This window comes from Rissa tridactyla, chromosome 2 (assembly GCF_028500815.1).
Source record: "Rissa tridactyla isolate bRisTri1 chromosome 2, bRisTri1.patW.cur.20221130, whole genome shotgun sequence".
In the NCBI taxonomy this organism is placed as follows: domain Eukaryota; kingdom Metazoa; phylum Chordata; class Aves; order Charadriiformes; family Laridae; genus Rissa; species Rissa tridactyla.
The window spans coordinates 50300851-50320428 of record NC_071467.1 but is presented as its reverse complement, the minus strand read 5'-3'; the positions used below and the strand labels follow the sequence as shown (position 1 = coordinate 50320428).

Genomic DNA, 19578 nt, shown 5'->3' with positions numbered 1-19578 from the left:
GGCTTGTGGGGACCTTTTAAGCCAGGTTTACCTCAGTCCTTGCTTTCTGAGCTTGCTCAAAATTTCAGTTTCATGTAAAGGATTCGCATGCCTAGCAAATGAGGCATTAGTCAAGCAAGCATTTGAGAGGCACTTCACTGAAGTGTGAAAGCTTTTAGGAGTTCTCTGTCGCTGCCCACACCCACACTAAACATCAATTGTATAGAGGTAGCCTCCAAGATACCTGAATGTGGCTGTTGGTTGGTTTCTTTGTATCCATTCTGAACCAAGCATAAAACTTTGGTTTTCTCTTTAGTAGAGATGAAGATGACATAAATGATGTGACTTCTATGGCTGGGGTCAATCTTAACGAGGAGAACGCATGCATTTTGGCAACAAACTCTGAGCTCATTGGTACAGTGATCCGCTCTTGTGCAGATGAACCTTTTCTCTCTTCGGAAGTGCTTCGGAAGAAGATCTTAAACATAGGTGAGAACAAAGCATACGTAACAGATACGTGCGGATGTAGTATTTCCTTGCCTGCTTCATAAGCCAGCTTCCAATCTTTGAAGGAAGAGTTGAAACTATCAAGACCTGTCATCTCAATTAATATGTTTCTGTTGAACTATACTGAGTTTTTACTTCCTCTTCTAGGAAACAACTGTTCTCAAAGGTTTTTTACATGGAAATAGATTGAAGTACAACCAGTAAAAAAGAAATTGGTGCCACTTTACATGTGAGAACTGAGCAACTTTATTACTTTTAAAGTTAATGGAACACATAACAACCGTATAGATGCTAGTGTCAAATCAAACACTTAAGAGTGCTTTTCTATTTCTGCAGCTCCTAACTTGAGGCATTATGCTGATTTTTCCTAACAGTTTTTGCATTCCTCAGTCTGTTCAGATATCTGTACTCTATTGACCAATGTTACAGATCCTGATGATGTGATTAGGAAGAGGTTTCAAACTGCCAATATGCACAGGGCAGACCCTTGTTTATGACTCCCTCTATGGAAAATTCTTTTGTTAATTTGATGCAAAAGAGATGTGAAAGCTGTTTGTGTCAGTGAATAATACCGTGGAATGTATGTTGAATGTCTGAGACTAAACGGTAATAGGAAGTTTTTAGTGCATGTATCATCTCAGCTGTTAGTTGTTATTTTGCACAGAAACTCTCTCAGCAATGTCAGAGCAGGGAGCGTGCATTTGTATAGCAGCACACTGATTGGTACCACTGCTGTCTACAGCAAACTGGGTGAATGTTGCTCAACTCTTTGCTCCTACATTCTGCCTGGTAGCTTGCCATACTGGAACAGTGAGTTTTACAGCTGAGCATTCAGGAAAGCCTGCAGTTCATATGTGTGGTCGTAATTCTGTCACAGTGGTTTAACGGTGTGATCACAAAGTCTTTCTACACGCAACTGGTTCTTGTCCAAACTAAGAACCTAGCCTGTGACAAGCATGTAGCCTGCAAGTGCTATCTTCTATACATCCCACACTAGTGAGCCAGATGTGCCATCTGAGCTGTGTGGGGCATAGTTGAGTGAAGTAGGTGCTGTGCTACTAGTGGAAGAGGAGAAAAATAAACATTGAAACTGGTGCCTAGAAGCTTTTCTCAAAATTCAGCAGAGGGTTAACCAGTTATCCATGGGAAGTAGGTATAAGAAACATTAAAGAGCTCTACAAAAACATAACGTACTTCTGGAATAACTGTCTGGTTTGGGGTGTGAAGACAATTCATTGAAAGATGGAAAATACAAGCCTGGCTGTTTCATGGCTGGCATGGTAGCTGTTCCACATAATAATTCATGTCATAAATGAAAAGTGTTTTGATGGCAAGGAAAGGAATGCTGTTGGGGAGTACAGCAGTTCAGAAAATGAACACTTCTGCTCTTGAACTTGAGCCCTCTTTGGTTTAGGAAGTGTGTCTGCGTGGAGGGAGGTCTTGAGGTTTGGGGCGATTTGTTTTGTCTTTATGATGATGTTTCAGTGTAGTGGGAAACTGCTGAGGAAGTGTTGAAAGGTGCTTGAGCAAAATGGGCTTTGTGCTCAGCCAAGGTAGAGGGCAAAGCTCACTGGCCAAGATCAAACAGTGGGAACACTTTGATCGTTATCTGGGAAAACATTGTAGATTCTCCCCATCTTGGAGATTGTTATTCACTTTCAGTTAAAGTAGCAAAGGCAAATGAAATAGGTGATTAGTGTTTCTTACACTGTACTGTTTATCCATTCTTAACACTCCACTTGGCAATAAATACCAAAATGAGTTTTGAAGGTGGGCAGTATATTGCATCATAAAGTATTACAGCTGCTCTAAGTGCAGTTGAGGGGCAAGGAAAAGCTCTTCTGATGGGTACGGTGTATGAAGCGTGTGAAACTGCTGCCTGCCGTGCCTACTAGGGAAAAGTTCCTGCTGTCCAGCTGTCTCGGTGGAGTTGTGTTGAGTGATCGATGGTGTCAACCACAGGAAGGCTTCTCTGTTGGCAGCCTGTAGCCGTGGGAAGCTTGCGGAGGTGATGGCCACCTCTGGGCACGGGGCTGGGACAGCTTTGCCCGGAGCTGTTGCCAGCCTCAGTCGCAGCTGCTGAAATACAGAGAGGCAGTGGCAACCTGAGAGAAAAGGTTTAAGGTGATGGCATGATGACCCTGGCTGGACTTGATATGTGTTGTCCGAGCTGCTGCGGTGGGACGGGCCGTCAAGGCAGGTGAGAGGGTCCCGTGTGCTCAGAAAGCGCTGCAAAAACCGTCCCTGCTCATTGAATAAATGTCATGAGTTGTTAACAAGCATGGTGTCAAGTAAGGGCAAAATGTAATTCGCTATTTTTTTTAATTACTGGAATTAACAGAATATGGCACTAATTTCTACAGCTACCACTTTTCCCCCTCCCCGAACATGAAGCTTGATTTGTGTTCTTATTAACTTTGTCCTATAAATGACCTTGCAAGGAGAGTGGTTCTGGAGGCTAAGTGAAACAATGTCTATATTTTCTGAAGCTCCAGGCTAAGTTTTATTAATGTAATGTCTGAGATCTTTGAAGTTGTGACTTTACCAGGAAAATCATAATCTCCAAACCTTTATTCATAATGGGTATGACTTCCAGGGGGAACAGAATACCTGCTGTGCTAATTATTTCAATTATCAGCTACTACTAAAACACGTAATGGATTTTCTCTGCTTCCACAGGTAAAAGGCATGACATTATGGAACTTAACTCTGATGTTGTGAACTTGATCTCCCACGCTACACAGGAGAGATTACGAGGGCTCCTAGAAAAACTAACTGTAATTGCTCAGCACAGAGTATCAACCCACAAGGTAAAGGAAATCATTAAGCAAGTTTTGTACCAAAGTTTTCCTGCTTTGCAGCCTTGAAGGTAAACCTCTTCCAACTGTAGGCATATCATATTCAATCTGTGCATTTTCAGTATCTACCAAAGGCTGGTTTTAACTGTTCATAGCCTCTAACTGTTCCTTACGTTTTCCATTCAGCTTCTTGGATAGGTGCTCTTAAAACCCAGCATAAGCATAAATGCATGCGTTTCTCCGCCTCCTCTTCGATAGAAGTGGTGCCTGTTATACAAAATCTGTCTTGCATGGTAAATGTAAAGCTATTTTTGAATGCTCTCGGTGGTTGGGTTGATTTAGGGACTCGTGTTTGCTTTATGCATTTACTGTTGATGGAACTGCAGTATTGGCTCAGTAAAAAGCCTTGGGAAACTGAATTGAGTATTTTATTTTTAGAAAGTGTTCCGTGTGAAGGCAGAGACCCCTTTGATCTTAAAGTTTCCGGAACTTTTTTTCCACCAGTGCTACTTAAGATTCCCTCCCCTCCCTCTTGTATTAGCTCCATTCAATAGAAAGTACATTGGGTTCCAGTGAGCCAGTATCCCTTAAGATGCTTGTATGGTGCAAATGGGAAGCAATAACTTACTAGTAGCCAAAATAGCTCTTTGAGGCTTTTTTTTGTCATTCAATAATAAGATATTAGTCCTTACTTTTAACAGTATCAAGCTGTTTTGGGAAAAAAAAATTGGAAGTTAGAAGCAGGATGTATCTGTCAGGTCTTAAGTTTTTGTTTGTTTGGATTTGGGTTTTTTTTACAGGAACTTTATACTTCATGAAATTTAACAAGAAAACTAACTGATGTGGTAGGAGTTATTTTTGTACCGAACACTTTTTATAGGCTTTTAAGCACTTGAGAAGCAATAGTAAAGAGCAGGAACTATTTGGAAACTTCCAAGTATTTATAGTAATGTCTGGAGCAGTTGAGTATGCTGTTCCTTGCTGGAAGAAGATGCAGTAACAAAAAAATTGATACAGAGGTAGTATGGAATTTTTTATGAGAAGTCTTCAGAAATCTGCACATGTTCTGTGTTGTCTCTCCAAAGTGGGAGATCCAATAGAGCTTGTGAGCAAAAGTGAGGTGGAAGCTGAAGTCCTGAGTAACCAGTAGGACTTAGTGTCTTGGAGACACGAAGAACACAAGGGAATGTTTTTGGACAGTGGGCTTTATAGAGCTGATTTCTTTCTCGTTGAGCTAAAGCAACAGAAAACTGATAGGTTTTTGTCTGATTGAATTGCCAGAAGCACTGATGAGATTGTAAGCCTGCAATAAGCTTGCTTTCTTTTCCTCTTTTCTCAAAAACAAACAAACAAAAAGTAATGGGCATAATAATCCTAGAGGCACAGGTACCCTCTTCCGTTAGGAAGATGGTATTACGCTACAGAGGAATGTCCTACAGGATTGCGTTTGTGAGTAATAATATTGTGAGAGATGCTGACAGGCTTTTAGAAACTTAAGTTCAAGAACAGAACCCTACAGGGTTTTGGAGCCCTGTTATGCATTTTTATAAATTATATATATATATTTTTATATATATATATATATTTACACAGTCCGGTATTCCATCTGCCCCAGTGCTTGCCCCAGTCCTCTTTTCCTCTTAGGCTATCAATAGGTGCAACGTGTGCAACGTGCAATCCATGCATTTCAGAGAATTATCAAGAGCCTTTCGAAGAGGATTGGGCAGTTGCCCTGTAAAGCTTTGCATTGGCCTGTCTTCATTACAAAAAGACGGACAGTAACAGGGATAGGTGTGGTGAAACCAAGGTAACTATCGTTAGCGTAGAAGTTGGTGTAAAAAGCCAATAATTCATGGGATCATACTCAGAAAACTCTTCTTCCCAGTTTGCTCAGCTCATGCCTTGCAGCTTATATCTGATAGATAGCCCTGCAGAGAGAGTTGTTCAGGGTAAAACCTTCATACCATGCCACCATGTAGACCTGCCAATTTTTGCCCTTGTTTTGATAAATTTAAGAAATAATAAAAAAAAAAGTATGTAACTGGAAGTTACTGGCTTAATTAGGATAAAACTATCGTGGTGGTCTCTTTATCTGAAGTAGAAATAGCCTTTCAGATTGTTGTAAGCTGCTCTTTGTGCTGCGGCTCTTGTTGCAGTGCCTTTATAGACCCTCAGTAAGACCATAAAGGCATTTAGGTAGTGGGTTTGGTTCTTCGGCTGCTTCCCTCCTACAATCTGTAGAACTGCTGAGGTATAAGAGTATGCATGCGACGTAATATGATACCCAAGGCCAGAATTAATAATGGCAACTAAACAGTACAGTGATTAAAAAAATGTTTTTAATGTGGGTGGATTCAGCACAGCATGAGATGACTGCCATGCTCCTGTGTTTGGAGCCCACGAGAACGTGGCTTGGAGAGGTATGGTACGGTGCTGTGCTGTGAACATTGCGCCATGAAAACATTTTCCCTATGTACTGCAGTAACAGTGCACTGCAACCCTGAACTGCACTATCTGTAGGGCAATATGGCGTGGCAGCTGCATTGATTTGAGGGGTAAGCTCTGAATGTAATGGAGTGATCACTCCTAGATGTGAAAACAGCCAGCCTCCTACCCACACCGTGCTGCCATCAAACTGCAGAGCACAGGAGTAACTTACCAGAAGCCTTTTTGTTATTAACTTGGTTTAGGAGTTGACTATGAAATGCCGAAGCCTAAGTTCCCACCTAGTAGCCGAGTCTCTGCAACTGCCTGCATTCCTGCTCTGTCCTCAGCAAAGCTGTTCAACACAACTTGAACTGTTCAGATTTTGTGGGAGAACTGGTCTTTGTAGGATTCTTCCAACTTCTTTCCTGGTGGACTGGAGTGCAGCTTCCCTGTATGTGGGTTTTTCCTTTGTGCCCCTGGACATGCAATACATTCCTGTATGGCTAAACCTCAAGTGCCTTAGTCAGGTTTCAGATTCACTTAGAGGTATGTGACAGTCTGGGAAGGGGGCTGCAAATCGCAGACAAAGGTGTATAACTGCTCTTGAATTTGTTGCCAGCTCTCTTCTCACTAAAGACATACCTGTGAACGCTTTGCTTCAGTGCTGCATGTTTCAAATATGTGCAAACCTAACGTAAAAATTTTGGTAGGAATTGGCTGTGCTTTGGAGCACATCTGTGGAGAAGTCTTAACTATGTGCATTTCTTCTGAAGGAAAAAAAAGTGTGGAGGAATGAATTTCATAATAAGGTTGTATAGATGCACTAATGTGCTATTGTTGTGTGGAAACAATAGCTTCTTTCAAGATAGCAAGTGAACTGCAGTTAAATTTAGCTCAGTTAAAATAAAAATGATGTTTTAACTGTCAGATATACAAGTTCAGCTTTGGCACATACAAATCTAACCTCACTGTGTATAGTGGTTACGTGCTTTATGTATCACTAAGTTAAATTCTGTTCTCAATTACACTCGTAACTTTAGTTTTGTTGATGAGATGAAATACTGTTATGAATGCACCCGTTTCTTGTCCCATATAAGCTCATGTTAGTACATTGGGGTGCTTCTGGTTGAGAGGCTTGCATTCCTAACTGGCATAGGGTCTTGGATTTGGCTTTAAAAATATAAGTACCTAACTCCAACTTTGGGCATTCCAAAGCAAAACACTTCTAAACTCTGCTAAAAATAATACTCTGGTAATATGGCTTTCTTCTTTGTGCCTTTTAAAGGGACATGGTGGTGTATTATTATAAACTGCTACTTGAAAACAAGCTGTACTGACTCAAAGTAGTGTTATGGTTTTGTGGGGAGCAATATAAAAGAAATCTCAGTAACAGAAGAGGGGGGAAAGGTTTGTTGAACATCTTTACAGAGCCACAGACTCTGCTTTGGAAAGAAAGTCTCCTTGGTTGCAGTGCATGGTGTGGTCCAAGCCACAAGTTGGTGATACATGGCTATGTGGTGGCTCATTGAAAAGGACCCAACTTAATACCAGAAGAAGGATTGATTCCATGCTCTGGCTGGATTGTGAGAATTCAGACTGGGAGACAATGGTGCCCTACAAGAAGACTTTTACTTTCTTCCCAGCTTTTAAAAGTATATGACTGGGTGTGGAAGAAGAGTCAGAGTATAGTGTGTTTGAAAACTAAGACTTTAGCAACTGAAGTCACTGATAGTCCATATACTTAAAATACGCCCTTGCTTAAAATATAGTTGTAAAACATGCTGTGCTTATTCAAGAACAGTTGTGTGTCAAGGTTGCTTCATTAAAGCGTGAGATTGGGGTAGGGTAGAAAGAAGGGTTGCTGAAAGTATATGGTGTGTTGGGCTGGTAAAAGCCCAAGGGTAAATTTCTCAGGAAAAGATAAGTTCACAAAGTAACAGAGAAAGATGATGACTCTAAGATGCGCATTAAAAAGCGGTACAAACAGGTAGCACAGATGTGCCTTATCCAGAATGGGCTCCCTGCTTTCTTTTGCCTACTGCCCTCTGGCCAACGTGTAGCTTAAATGGCGTGTCTTTGGAAGAGCGGAATGGTAAAAACAAGCTCTTCATTGCAAGTTGACCACATCTTAAATCTTTCCTTTCTCTGCCTTCTTTCCTCTCTAAAATAAAACTAAACTCAGGCTTTTTAGTGAGGGCAAAAATAGTATGAAAAAGAAACTACTGATTGTTATTTTTTAGACCAAAGGGACCATGGTCTTGTTTCAATGCATGCATGTCCAGTTACTGTTGGAACTATTCATTAGTACTCATTGGCTCAGCTTTGCACAGGGGACTGGACCAGATGACTTCCACAGGTCACCTTTCAACATAAACTATTCAAGTCCTATGACTTGAGAGCATCCACTGAGGCAAAAATATGTATTCCTAAAGCTATAATAAACCATATATCATTTATGTCACTTTCCCTACCCCCAAGATTCATTATAACTAGTTCTCCACTCCATAAAACCTCTTTTTTGGAAATACCAGGTGACACTTATTTTCAAATTCTGGATTAAATGGCTGAAACTAGAACACTAACGACTAGAAACTTAAAATGTCAAATTTTGTTTTTTCTTCACCATTTTAGTTTAAAATTTAAAATTTAAATTTAAATTTTAATTTTTAAATTAAATTTAAATTAAAATTTAAAATTTATTTAAAGGGGGAAGGATAACATGTTCTGCTGCTTTGCGTTTTTTTTTGAGTTTTTTTTTAGTTTTTTTTTTCCTCTTAACCTGTCCAGAAGACAGTCTTGTACATATCCAGTAAACATGCAGAATTGCTGTTCAAAACAAAATTGTAGACTTAAAGACTTTGTTGGTGTTGTAGTCAATATAGACTAGATGTTGTTCATGTCACTTGTTCAATAGCGTCTTACTAGTCAGAGATGCCAGGGAACATGCTTCAGTGGAGAGGAGATGTGATGATGACTGTCTACCACCTGAAGTCTTTTCTAAAACAGCCTGCATTTTTCAGCTTTGAAAAAATAGTGGTGTTCTTTCCAGATTGATCCCATTGGGTTTATTAGCTCTAGTGGTGTATATGAAAGTTTGCTTGTCTATAACAAACTTCTCTTTCCAGGGGAGTGATAGGTACATCGTATCTAGTGACACCAGAGCACAGCTGAAATTTCTTGAAAAGCTTGATCACCTAGAAAAGCAGAGAAAGGCTGAAGAGGAACGTGAAATGTTGCTTCGAGCAGTCAAGGTAAGAACTTCACAAGTAGGGTTGTCCCTTAGACTGGTGAACATCTTCAGGTTTCTCCTATTTCTGCTTTAAATGTAACCATTAAGCCTGTAACTGGAAATCCATAATGTTTAGGATAGCCTAGGCTATACAGAAGAGGATTTTAGCTTTTTACATTTGTTAAAAAAAAAAAACAAATACCAGGAGTCCTTTCAGATGTGTGGTGGGGTGAACTTCTTTTGAGATTATTCCTACCAGCCAAAATGAAATGAAAGAAGTATTCACATAGCTGTAAATGTCCATCCTGGCTCTATTTCTGGCTGTAAAAGTGGTGTGTCTTTCTCCATATTTCCGTGTATGGCACGGTTTGAAAATACGGTTTAGTTGTGCTTGTTCAAGCTGGAGCCTGGTGAGATCCACCACCCTGCCAGATGTATTTTTCTGTAGTCAGATCAGAGGGCTAGCCTTGGAGCTGGTACCCTTGCATCTGCAAACCCCTGCTAGAACAGAATAAGTACCCATCTTCCCCCTTCCCTCCCCTCAAGAATGGAAGGGGAAAAAAAAAAAAAAAACAACAAACAAAAGAAAGGAAAATCAGTAGATGTTGCTCCATCAGATGTGACTTGATCATCTTCTGTTTGTTGGGGTTTTTTGGTTTTGTTTTAAACTGAATTCTGGAGCCCCATGGGTGAAAATCTAATCTAGACTTGAAAGAATCGTGTTGTACTTACACGAGTACGACTCCCTTTCTTTTCTATACTTCCTGTCCTTTTTAAGTGTCTGCTGCTGACATGAACAACATCATGCCTAGACTGGACCTGACTGACAGCGTTAGCATCATTTTCAGCTTAATCTTGCTTCAGGCTAGAGCAGAGGCAGCCGGCCCAGATGAGGAGGGGGGTTGTGCGTGTGTGCGTGGAGGGGGAGGGAAGCCAGTCTGGATTGAGGCATTCACCCCTGGAGCTAAATCTTTCAATCACCAGAGAAAATTGTCATTTATTAAATATTTAACGGATACGATGCTGTTTGGATGCCAGTAATTTCTATTCAATCTTTTTCCTCTTCCTTTGGTAGAGCCGTTCCAGTAAAGATGATCCAGAGCAACTGCAGTTAAAGCAGAAAGTGAAAGAGGTAGGACTTTCCTGTTACCATGCTTGCCTTTGTGTGTTGAGGGAAGGTTGGCAGCCCTGTCCTGGCAATTAGGTCAGGGTTTATTTTGCTGCTGCATACCATTTGCAGAGGCCTTGGGGAAGGACAGGAACTGCCACAGGCAAGGGCAGTGCTTCAAATGAGGTCAATGAATTATGAGCTCTCTTTTTTAACATTTTATTTTTGTAGTTTCAGTCCTGTCTAGAAACGGTCCTTTGTAAACGGGCAGCAGTACGCTTCGTAGGAATATAATGTGGGATTAGAAAAAAAAAAAAAAAAGAAACTTTGAGATTTAGCATCTGGGACTGTACAATAGGCTACATTTTTCCAGGGTAATTGTTCGTTTTGTAAATCTGATACTGCTTATAATTCTTTGGCTGGGAGGCGGTACTGGGATTTAGTTTTAAATGGAAAACGCCTCTGGCTTTTAATTTTCTGGGCCCAGCAGTTTTCTGTTCTGGAATGGAGCCCTTGTTTCACACAGTTCATGTTTAGCTGCAGGGGTTTTAGTTTATAGCTTAGACTGGTTAAGCTTTTACTCCCAGAGGCCTCTGCATAGCAACTGTAGAAATCAACAAATAAGTTCATTTATGTCTGCAGCCTCCTCTCAGTAGCTGACTTTTTACATTTCCCAATATCCATTTCCTGACTTTTCTAGCCTGAGAGAAAAAAGCTCCACTAATTGGAGCTTATTTTAATTGAGCCTTAATATTGGATCTCACTGGAGTTGCCCCCAGAGCTACTGGGAACAGAATGAAATGAAAGTACCTAAGGTTGAAGATGTGTGTGCGTGTGTATGTGTGTGTGAAATTTTTCACTTGACCTACAGATTCTTTTCCCTGCTGAATAAATCATCAAGCCTGTTCACATTTCTGATTAAGGATCTGACAGCAGACGATAATAAAGACAATTGAGGTGTGAGACGTGTGATACAGAGCTGAAGAAATTGGTTTCTATAGTTACTTGACTGATTTCATGCAATTTTTAAGGATCTTTGTGCTAAATGAGAGTGATTTTCTGAGCAACCTTTTTCCTTAACTGTGCCTCTTGAACTATGAAATTTGTTGTTGCTTAACATTGCTGCACTTGGCTCCTAGGTGCCAGCAGCAGCAGCAGCAGGTTATTTATGAATGCTTTAAAGGCCCTTATTGTTTGGATTAATGTAGGAGCCCAGGCAAAACAAATGGAAATCCAGTAAAATAGTATTAGAATCAATGCTCTGGATTTGCACCGTAGTAGAAGAAATTTGTAAAATAAGAGGACAGAGAAGGAACTTGCTTTACTATCTGTCTCTTAATTCTTTCTTTCTGCTTATAACTCCTTCTTTATGCTTACAATCTGTGAGTACAAAGTTGCCCTAAAGCCCTTCCCAGTTTGCCTGTAGTGCCACCAGCATCAACAATCAGTGGGTGATGCTAATTTGTCTTGTTTTGTAGGTGGCTTTACCTCTGCATCATCTGGTCGTTTCTAGAGGTTCTTTCTCTTAATAAAACACTGCCAAGTGATTCATTCATGCAGTTTCTTTTCTGTTTTCCTTTGAACAATAATGTGTAGGATCTTGGAAAAGTATTCTGTGATCTGGATATTTTTAACAGTAAGAAGCTAGGTATGTGTTTTGGGTCTTTTTTTAGTTTGGTTGGTATTGTTTATGAGATCTTTTTTAAAAAGTGACATATAGGTGTACAAAAAAGGAGCCAACAGAGCGGAGAAGGCATCTAAGTTCAGCGCCTGGTGTTCTACTAAGTGCTTGAGTTCATCTCCTCCAGTGCATCTTATCTTGTGCCAGACTAACACATTCTTTGTTGCGCTTGTCCTGCATGTTTCTCCATGCTGTGCTGTTCCCAGAGTGACCGTCTCCAACTGCTTCACCAAAAGAAGAGGAGGCAGATATGCATTGTGGGACAACACAGATCTTTGTGTTGGTATTGCCTTGCCCTTTGTCCTGCTGCTTTGTTCTTCAGAGAATGAGGCAGACGGAACTTCTCCAGGCATCATGTGCCGCATGGGAAACCCATCTCCTGTGCCAGGGATGCTTTCTTATCTGCGAGACTGGAGTCTCAAGTGGAAATGAGCCCAAATGCAGCTGGTCAGTTTTTGCACTTTATTGACAGTTCGGACATAAATGGTCAGCACATATATGCATTAAAAAATGCAAATGTGAGTAGAGCTGGAATAAGAGCAAAATAAATATCAACAAATATCCCAAGGCTGAAACTGGTAACACAGAAGCATGGTGTATACTGGGATGAAAGCCTGAAAAGGCTTACCATTGTCTGTCTGTCTTGTATTGTGAGCGTAGCCTGCTCCTAAGAAACCACACTCGGGGAATTTTGATACCTCTGTCAGCTGGAATCAAATCCTTTTCAGGCCACTCTGGTTGAGTATCCACAGGAAAGCCTGATCTGATCCCCTTAACGTTCTTTAAGAATGAATATGGGCCTTCCTTCCTAAAAGCTGTCTTTTATGTGTTGATGGTGACCCCCTGGAGAAGGGAGAGGGTGTGGGGTAATAACACTGGAGCATGTTCTAAAGCAATGTTTCCCAAAATGCGGAGTGTACATCCTAACAATGAATACTTATAAATCCAGGATGTGCTGTCATCCAGCAGCTGGAGGCAACATCTTAACATTGCTGGAAGTACATCCAGAGACTCGGCAGTGGATTCTTTTATCCAAAAGGCTATACATAATTGCTGTGACCTTTTCATCCCTCTTTGCATGACCTATTGCCTCAAACTTCGCCTATGCTAAGTCATTTACTTTCCTATATTCTTAGTCTATGCAGCTTGCCGTGAATTAAGTCTTTATTTACTTCCCTCTTTCACCTGTTTCAGCAGATTTTAATACCTACAGAAAGCGCACATTCCTTCTGAGACAGCTGCAAGGCTTGCCCCAAGCCGCTCCTTTGTGCGCTCAAGAATTTTGTCCTTGTTCACCTCATGGGCCAGCTCTTTGTATAGTGACATTCCTGAAGTCTGGGTAAATTACCGCTGCTTTTCATTCAGCCTTATCTGCCGCTTCAACCTGAGAGGATACAGTCCTTGCATTGTCCCTGATGTGAGGACCTTTTAAACCATAACTTTTTTTAGGTGCTTTCTGCTATTTCCTGTTCTACTTTCAACTATGCTTCCAGTTACAAAGAAAATGTTCAGTTGGTGCAATTTTTGTAGCTGTATTTATAGTTTATCTCTGGCTTCATCCCTTTTCTGAAATGAGCTTACTTAAATTGAGTAGGTGTAGGATGCTGTCAAATGCGCAAGCACGCCATATGAACAGTGCATCCCAGAAGACCTGTAAAAATGTCAGTATTAAGCAGTGTGTACTGTAAATTTAAACCATAAACCCTGATCTTTTGTACTTCTGTCTCTCATCCTCAAAAATGAGTGTGCTTGCAGTATGGCTTCAGGAAGCTTAAGGCTGAGGCTGGGCAAATCTTTCAGATTGTATGTGTGCAAGACTGCTGCCTGGGGTTGAGCACATACGGACAGCTTCTTTGCTTACTCCGTAGTACCTGCCTTCATCTCTGCTCTTACCTTGTGGCCCCTTGCAGCGTCTGTCGGTGGATAAAGGTGAGCAGCTGCATCTTGAACTAGGGGAAGGAACGTGTGGAGCAAGCACCTGATGGACAGCAGACTTGCCTGCCCCGTTCCTTGCTCTTCCAGCAGCTCCCTTCACTTAGCACTGCACGGGTCTTCCCAGTCCCTTGTTCCTGGCTGTTTGACGCACTTGTGCATTTTACTGTTATGATTTTGACACGGATGTCACAAGACAGCAGCAGATGGGATGCTGAGAAAATTCAATACCTTTAGCATAAACTGACTGGGAGGAAAATAGTAAACCCTAGGTTTTTTTGTAGAGACAAAACAAACCCTATCAAAAACATTGGGGATGGGGGGGGAAAAGTTGCTGCATGATTCCAGTGAGTTCCTGGGTGCTATATAGTAATGACTGAAATTTAGTTGTTCGTAGCATCTTTTTTCAAATATCACCTTTTTTTTTTCCCTTTCATGTGTCCATCCTGACTCCCTTATTTTCTCTCTCATTCTCAGATTACAAGTAACTGTAACCTGATTCTTTGTCTGCTGCTCTCCCTAATGTCTCCAACCCACATTTTCAAGCTGTTCTTTTACTCTTTCCCCACATACGCACCCCTCTTGTGCTGCTTCTGTATTTAGTCTTCTGGACCTAATGGTTCAAATTCTTTAAGACCACTCTTGTGTCAGGGGACAAGGTAGCTCCCTAGTTAACCATAACCTCTCAAAAAAGCAAACAAGATGCTGCGAGCAAAATAAGATCTCATCGCGATCAATTGACTTTTTATGAGCCTTTAGTGACATTCGGAGAGCTTCTGCTTAATTATCTGATTTATATTATCTTTATTGTTCTGTAGTGTTTCTTACCTGCTTCTCCATGGTTTGGAAAAAAAAAAAAAAGCATGATTATTAAACAGATATAAATTTTGTTACCTGCAGTGTAGCCCTACAAATAGCAAAGGGCTGTCATCAGAGATGTGGTGTGTTACGAGTCTTACAGAAAGTCAGGGATGGAAATCCTGCAAAGCGTTAGAATATTGAGCAAACTGAAGAATTAATCAATACCCTGTTTATGTGGCATTCATCTTGGTGTTTTGAAGGAGCATAAGAAAAGAGCAACTGAGATACTGTGTCAGATACCCTGAAACCATCTGGCTGGAAGATGATAGCAACTGTATCTAGTGGGGAAAAAAAAAAAAGCCCCCCTCACCCCAAACTCCATTAAGCCTGTTCTTGGATTTTCAAGTAGCCTTTTCTAGGTTTCTGAGAGACTATATAATGGACATGTAACCAGCTGAAAGTATGGCCTTGGATTAAAAACTTGCTAATAGAGGAAATTTTAGGACTAAAAGTACAACAAAAAGATGATAATGGAGAGCCAGAGTTCTGTGCCAAGAACGAGTGTTGGGTGGACTGTACGATGAGATGGAGAAACCTGCAGGTGGAAGATGGGTCTTAAACGTTCTCTAGCTTTGAGACCTCAAGAGTGACTGAATGGATATGCAGTGTTACAGCAGCTGAAAATCATTCAAAATATCATGTGTTTGGAAGAACTGTAATTGGTTTTAAAGTAATGTCTTGCAAGGGCTGGACACTGTCCTGTTGTGATAATGCAGGTCTGCTTGTGGTCACTGAGCAGTCTTCTCACACACGATAGCATCTGAAACAAAAACTACAGAATATATTGCATTGGTGTGCTGTGCTCTAGCCTTTTCTTGGCCGTGCAACAAAAGTAGCCTGGGCTGTATCTGAAAACACACATAAAGAGAGCTTGGTGCTGGATACTTGACACCCAGGAACTTCTCTGGGCCTCCAAGTAAGGCAAGCTGATGAGGCTGCACAGGAGAAAAGGCATGCTCCAGGTGTTCTAGACTACACAGACATGCATCAATAATTGTTAAACAAAACAAAAACCTCGTAAAAGGAAATACATGCTCCACACTTGGGTAATTCTTAACAAGAAAGGGCAAAATTAGGAGTCTTAAGTCACCGCACCTTGGACTTTTTTCTTCGATTCTGTGGGGACCTAGTTGTTTATCTATTAAAGAATGTCAAATATCAACTGAAGGATTTTTTTTTTTTTTCCTATGGGTAGGTTACTTCATGGCTATCCTAGAAAAAATTTCTGTTGTTCTCCAAAATATCTTATTGCCCCCTTTAGTTCTAGACAACAAGGCACCTGGTCTTGGGGGACACAGCCACGGTAGGGGCTGTTCTACCACTGAAGCATGTATGTGGAATATTTACCTGAAAGAAACCTACAGTATTACATACAGCCCTATTACAAGTTAGGACTTCATATCAAACCAGTGCATGCTATTCTGCCTTTCTGCTGTTAAATCTAAATTACAACGAAGGGAAAAGTCAGTGGAAACTAATTGTATGGCTAATTAAAACAGTTTGAAAGGCAGCAATTGCAAGAAGAGAAATTGCATTATAGGCAAGAGGAGAGGATGATAAATGTTTAAATATGCAGCCTTCAAATGTCAGTTTTCCTCAGAGAATGTCCCCCTATGAGGAGTCTGCTATTCAGCCGCATTCAACCTGTAGGGCAGAAAATTTTGTATAGAAAAGGTAGAGGCTGGAGGCAGTAATGCTCATTGAGCTTTATGACAACCAGTGCGAGAGGCTTGGGATTGAAAACAGATTTTTAAGGTTTATTTTTCATTTTCGTCACAAGTTCCTTAAAATGCTTTAAGGGAATGCGGAAAAAATTGGAGTTCTTTTCTTCCGAAAGACAATGAAGGGAGAAGCAACTGGGAGCAGTAGAAAACTTCCTCAGCGCTAAATGGAGGACACAATGAAACCCAGTGAAACTTTGAAAAAGATGGTCAGAATAAAGAATGGATAGAAACACGAAAGAAAAGTCAGTTCAGTGGGATAAGTGGCCCCACTTAAAAGATACCTCAACATTCAGTTCTTTAAAAATGTACAGTAAAGGGCAATAGCGAGGACCCATGTGGATGTTCAGGTTCCTTTTTCACTGATGCAAGCTACAAAAAAGTAAACGGTTGCTTTGACTTTTTGAATTTTAATATTCGTTAATTGATTGTGTAATTTGTTTATTGTGGAACCTGAAAGAATCGGGGGCTTCTGTCTCTTTTATATGCTTGTATTCATTGCTATTTTTCCCGCCCCGCAAGTCTTATACAAATTCTTGTTCATCTGCTTTAGTGCTTTTATTACTCCTGATGTACTTATTGCTGGGTAGCACACATAACCCTTAGGCATACATTAACTTGTCTTCAGCCTTCCCTGGTTTCCTTTCCTGCCAGTTCTTCTGTTACTTTAAATATTTATTTAATCTGTCCCATACTCTGTCAGCCTACAATGTCATATGTGGAGACATCCCCACTTTTTTCTTGATATTAAACCCGGTATTTTATGCTTGTTAGACTTGCCCTTATATTAACTGTAACCAAGTCCAGAATTCTGGTGTTTAGCTTCCCCATCTGTCTTACCAGCATTTCTTCTGAACTCATTTACATCCGTACGGCTGTATTTATTTGTTATTGCATTGCCAAGACTATTTTGGGTGTTTGGTTTTTTTTCTAAACATAAGTTCCTAGCACTTAAATCTAAGATGTGGAGAAAAGAATTCTCTCTTTATTTATTTCCTAGTACTTTACATATTTGAAGCTCCTGCAGGAGTGGGCAGTGGTATGAATTTCTTGAGACGCGTGTCATCTGCCAGCATCGTGGTGGACAAGTGTCACCTGTTTGGCTTTTCTTTAACCTCAGACCTGTTAGAGCTCTGTGAGCCCTGCCTAACACAGGTGCTTAATTTCTTGTCTCTACCTTTAGAGAAGTCTTCCCTGGTAAAACTGTCCTTGAGGATCTAGAGAGTAAAAGTTTCATGTGCTTTATTGTCTATGAAAGCTTATACCAAATACCCTGTTCTGCTTTTGTGGGTACTTTGTGACCAGCCGTGAGGGGTTTCATTCCTCCTTTTTGAAGGTGAACGTGTGCTCAGTTAGGTGGCTCTTCCGTTTACCCCTCTTGGGTAATACAGCCACCTGCTGCTGTACACACCATGGATTAGCTGGTGTGAATTAGTTTTTGTTTGTACTACGGTATGCTTTTTCCTTTCTTCAGTTGTGTTTGAAGGATTCTTCTTTGCAGTGTTTAGGGAAAATCTTGCAAGATTTGCATAACTTGAATTATCGGAGCTCTGGTAATGCTAACAACCAGATCTCTACTTCGTAACTGGAAGGGTTTAAAACCAACTTGCAGTATTGCTTTAAAAAAATCTCAGCATCTCATAGCTGAAGTACTTCTTGTCTCCTTATGCAACTTGAAATTTAATTTTTAATATTAAAATGCCACAAAAATGTCATTGGTATAGTAGTAAAAATAGATTTTGCATATTGTCTGAAATGCGGAGTATGAGACGTAAGTGAGAGAGAATTCTGTGAGCAGGAGAAGAAATCTTTTTCTCAGTAGAGGATTGAGTGAAGAACAGAGAGGTCAATTTTAAAACCTTTCATTTTGTGTGATTACAGCCATGCTGCAAATGCCATTTCACTACAAGGGAGGACTTTAAAACATACCTTACTTCTTGATTTGTGCTGCAGGTCAGATTAACTAAAATGGTTATTGTGTCACCCTAGAGATTCCTGCTTGCTGCAAGACCAGACTTTAAACCCTATTTTTATTATTAAAAAGGCCAGCAGCAACAAAGACTATTTTACAAGTTCTGAGACGTTTTCATAGCAATTTGATCTTTATACACAGGTTTTTAGAACTCTTTGTACTGCAATTCTTAGCATATGTAAAAATCGGAAAGGGGGGAGAAGGAGCATGAACATTCATTTGCCGCTTGCCTGGAGATTGTCCCCTCTCAATGCCCTTCTTGAGGAATGAATTTTGAACAGAACATGTGTTGGACTCCTGTGTCGTGATGGAACAGCAGCATCCTCCAGCAGATGAAGTAGGTCGGGTTGAGGGGAAACCCGCTAGTTTGTGGGTCCAGCATATGGCACAAGTTGACCCTGCTCCTCTTGAATTGCCATTACATACTTCTCTCTTCAAGGGAGAAAAATCATCTGTTTTCAAGATACAGACCTGGGTATCACAGGTCCTGTTTGTATCCTTTTTTAGTCAGAGACACCAGTTATAGTAAAACTGGCCCCTAGAAAGGACGCAACACTAGATGCAGCTTCCCTATGTTATATTTTAATAAAGTGCATATACTACTCTTACTGTCTTTCACTTGCTGCAGTGATCTTTCTGCCCTAACTTGTGTGCTACAAAACTGTCTGTTAAAGAAAGATTTGACTCAACATAGTTGCCTCTTGCTCTTTCCTAATCATGTTTAAGAAAATCTGGCAGTAGTTACTCAGCCAGTATCCTCGGGTATCCCTTGATGTTATCTGCCTGTCTTCTCCTTATCCTGTGCTTTTAACTGCTCACACAATGTTTGGACATTTAATCTCACACTTTTTAATGGAACAAAACTTGATGAAAAGATGATTTTCTGGCTTCAGCAGGGTAATTTGGATGCCTGCCCGCATTGCTTAATGGGGATCTGTTGAGTCCATTATGGAGATTGAGTGTTTAAATTCATTTGTCTTAATTATGGTTCTCAGAAAAATCCCCGAGATGTCTAGAATGCAACAAGACTATGATATCCTTTTTTTCTTTTGCTCCAAAGCCCTGGTGAGATACTGCCTGATTTGAAAAATCCTTTGACTGGTTACGAGGTAGAAAATGTGTTGGGGAAAATGGGTGATGGTAGGGACCTATGTTTCTGGCATTGTCTTGGGAACTGTGTGGTCAAAGATGCATTGATTCTGTTTCTATAAAGCGCATCTTTTTCATACCATCCATCAAGTGTCATCTCATCCTTTGTACGGGTGGGTTTTCTGCCAGCACTGCCCTCCAGCAGCAGTGCTCACTCCTGCAGGGCGTCTTGTGTCAACCGCATGCTTTCTCAGCTTGAATTGCATGGGGTAAA

General features: G+C 40.7%; 1 protein-coding gene across 3 annotated transcripts in view; it reads left to right on the top strand.

The window, feature by feature from the left end:
* Positions 1-19578, top strand: part of TAF4B (TATA-box binding protein associated factor 4b) — an 81620-nt gene that overhangs the window by 40588 nt on the left and 21454 nt on the right. For all 3 annotated transcript variants that reach the window (XR_008464990.1, XR_008464991.1, XM_054192342.1), the window contains exons 10-13: positions 299-468; positions 3166-3296; positions 8837-8962; positions 10016-10072. Coding sequence is in view for 1 of the 3 variants with exons in the window: in XM_054192342.1 (XP_054048317.1) it covers positions 299-468; positions 3166-3296; positions 8837-8962; positions 10016-10072 (484 nt within the window). In the remaining 2 variants the exon portion in view is untranslated. The remainder of the gene's footprint in view (positions 1-298; positions 469-3165; positions 3297-8836; positions 8963-10015; positions 10073-19578) is intronic.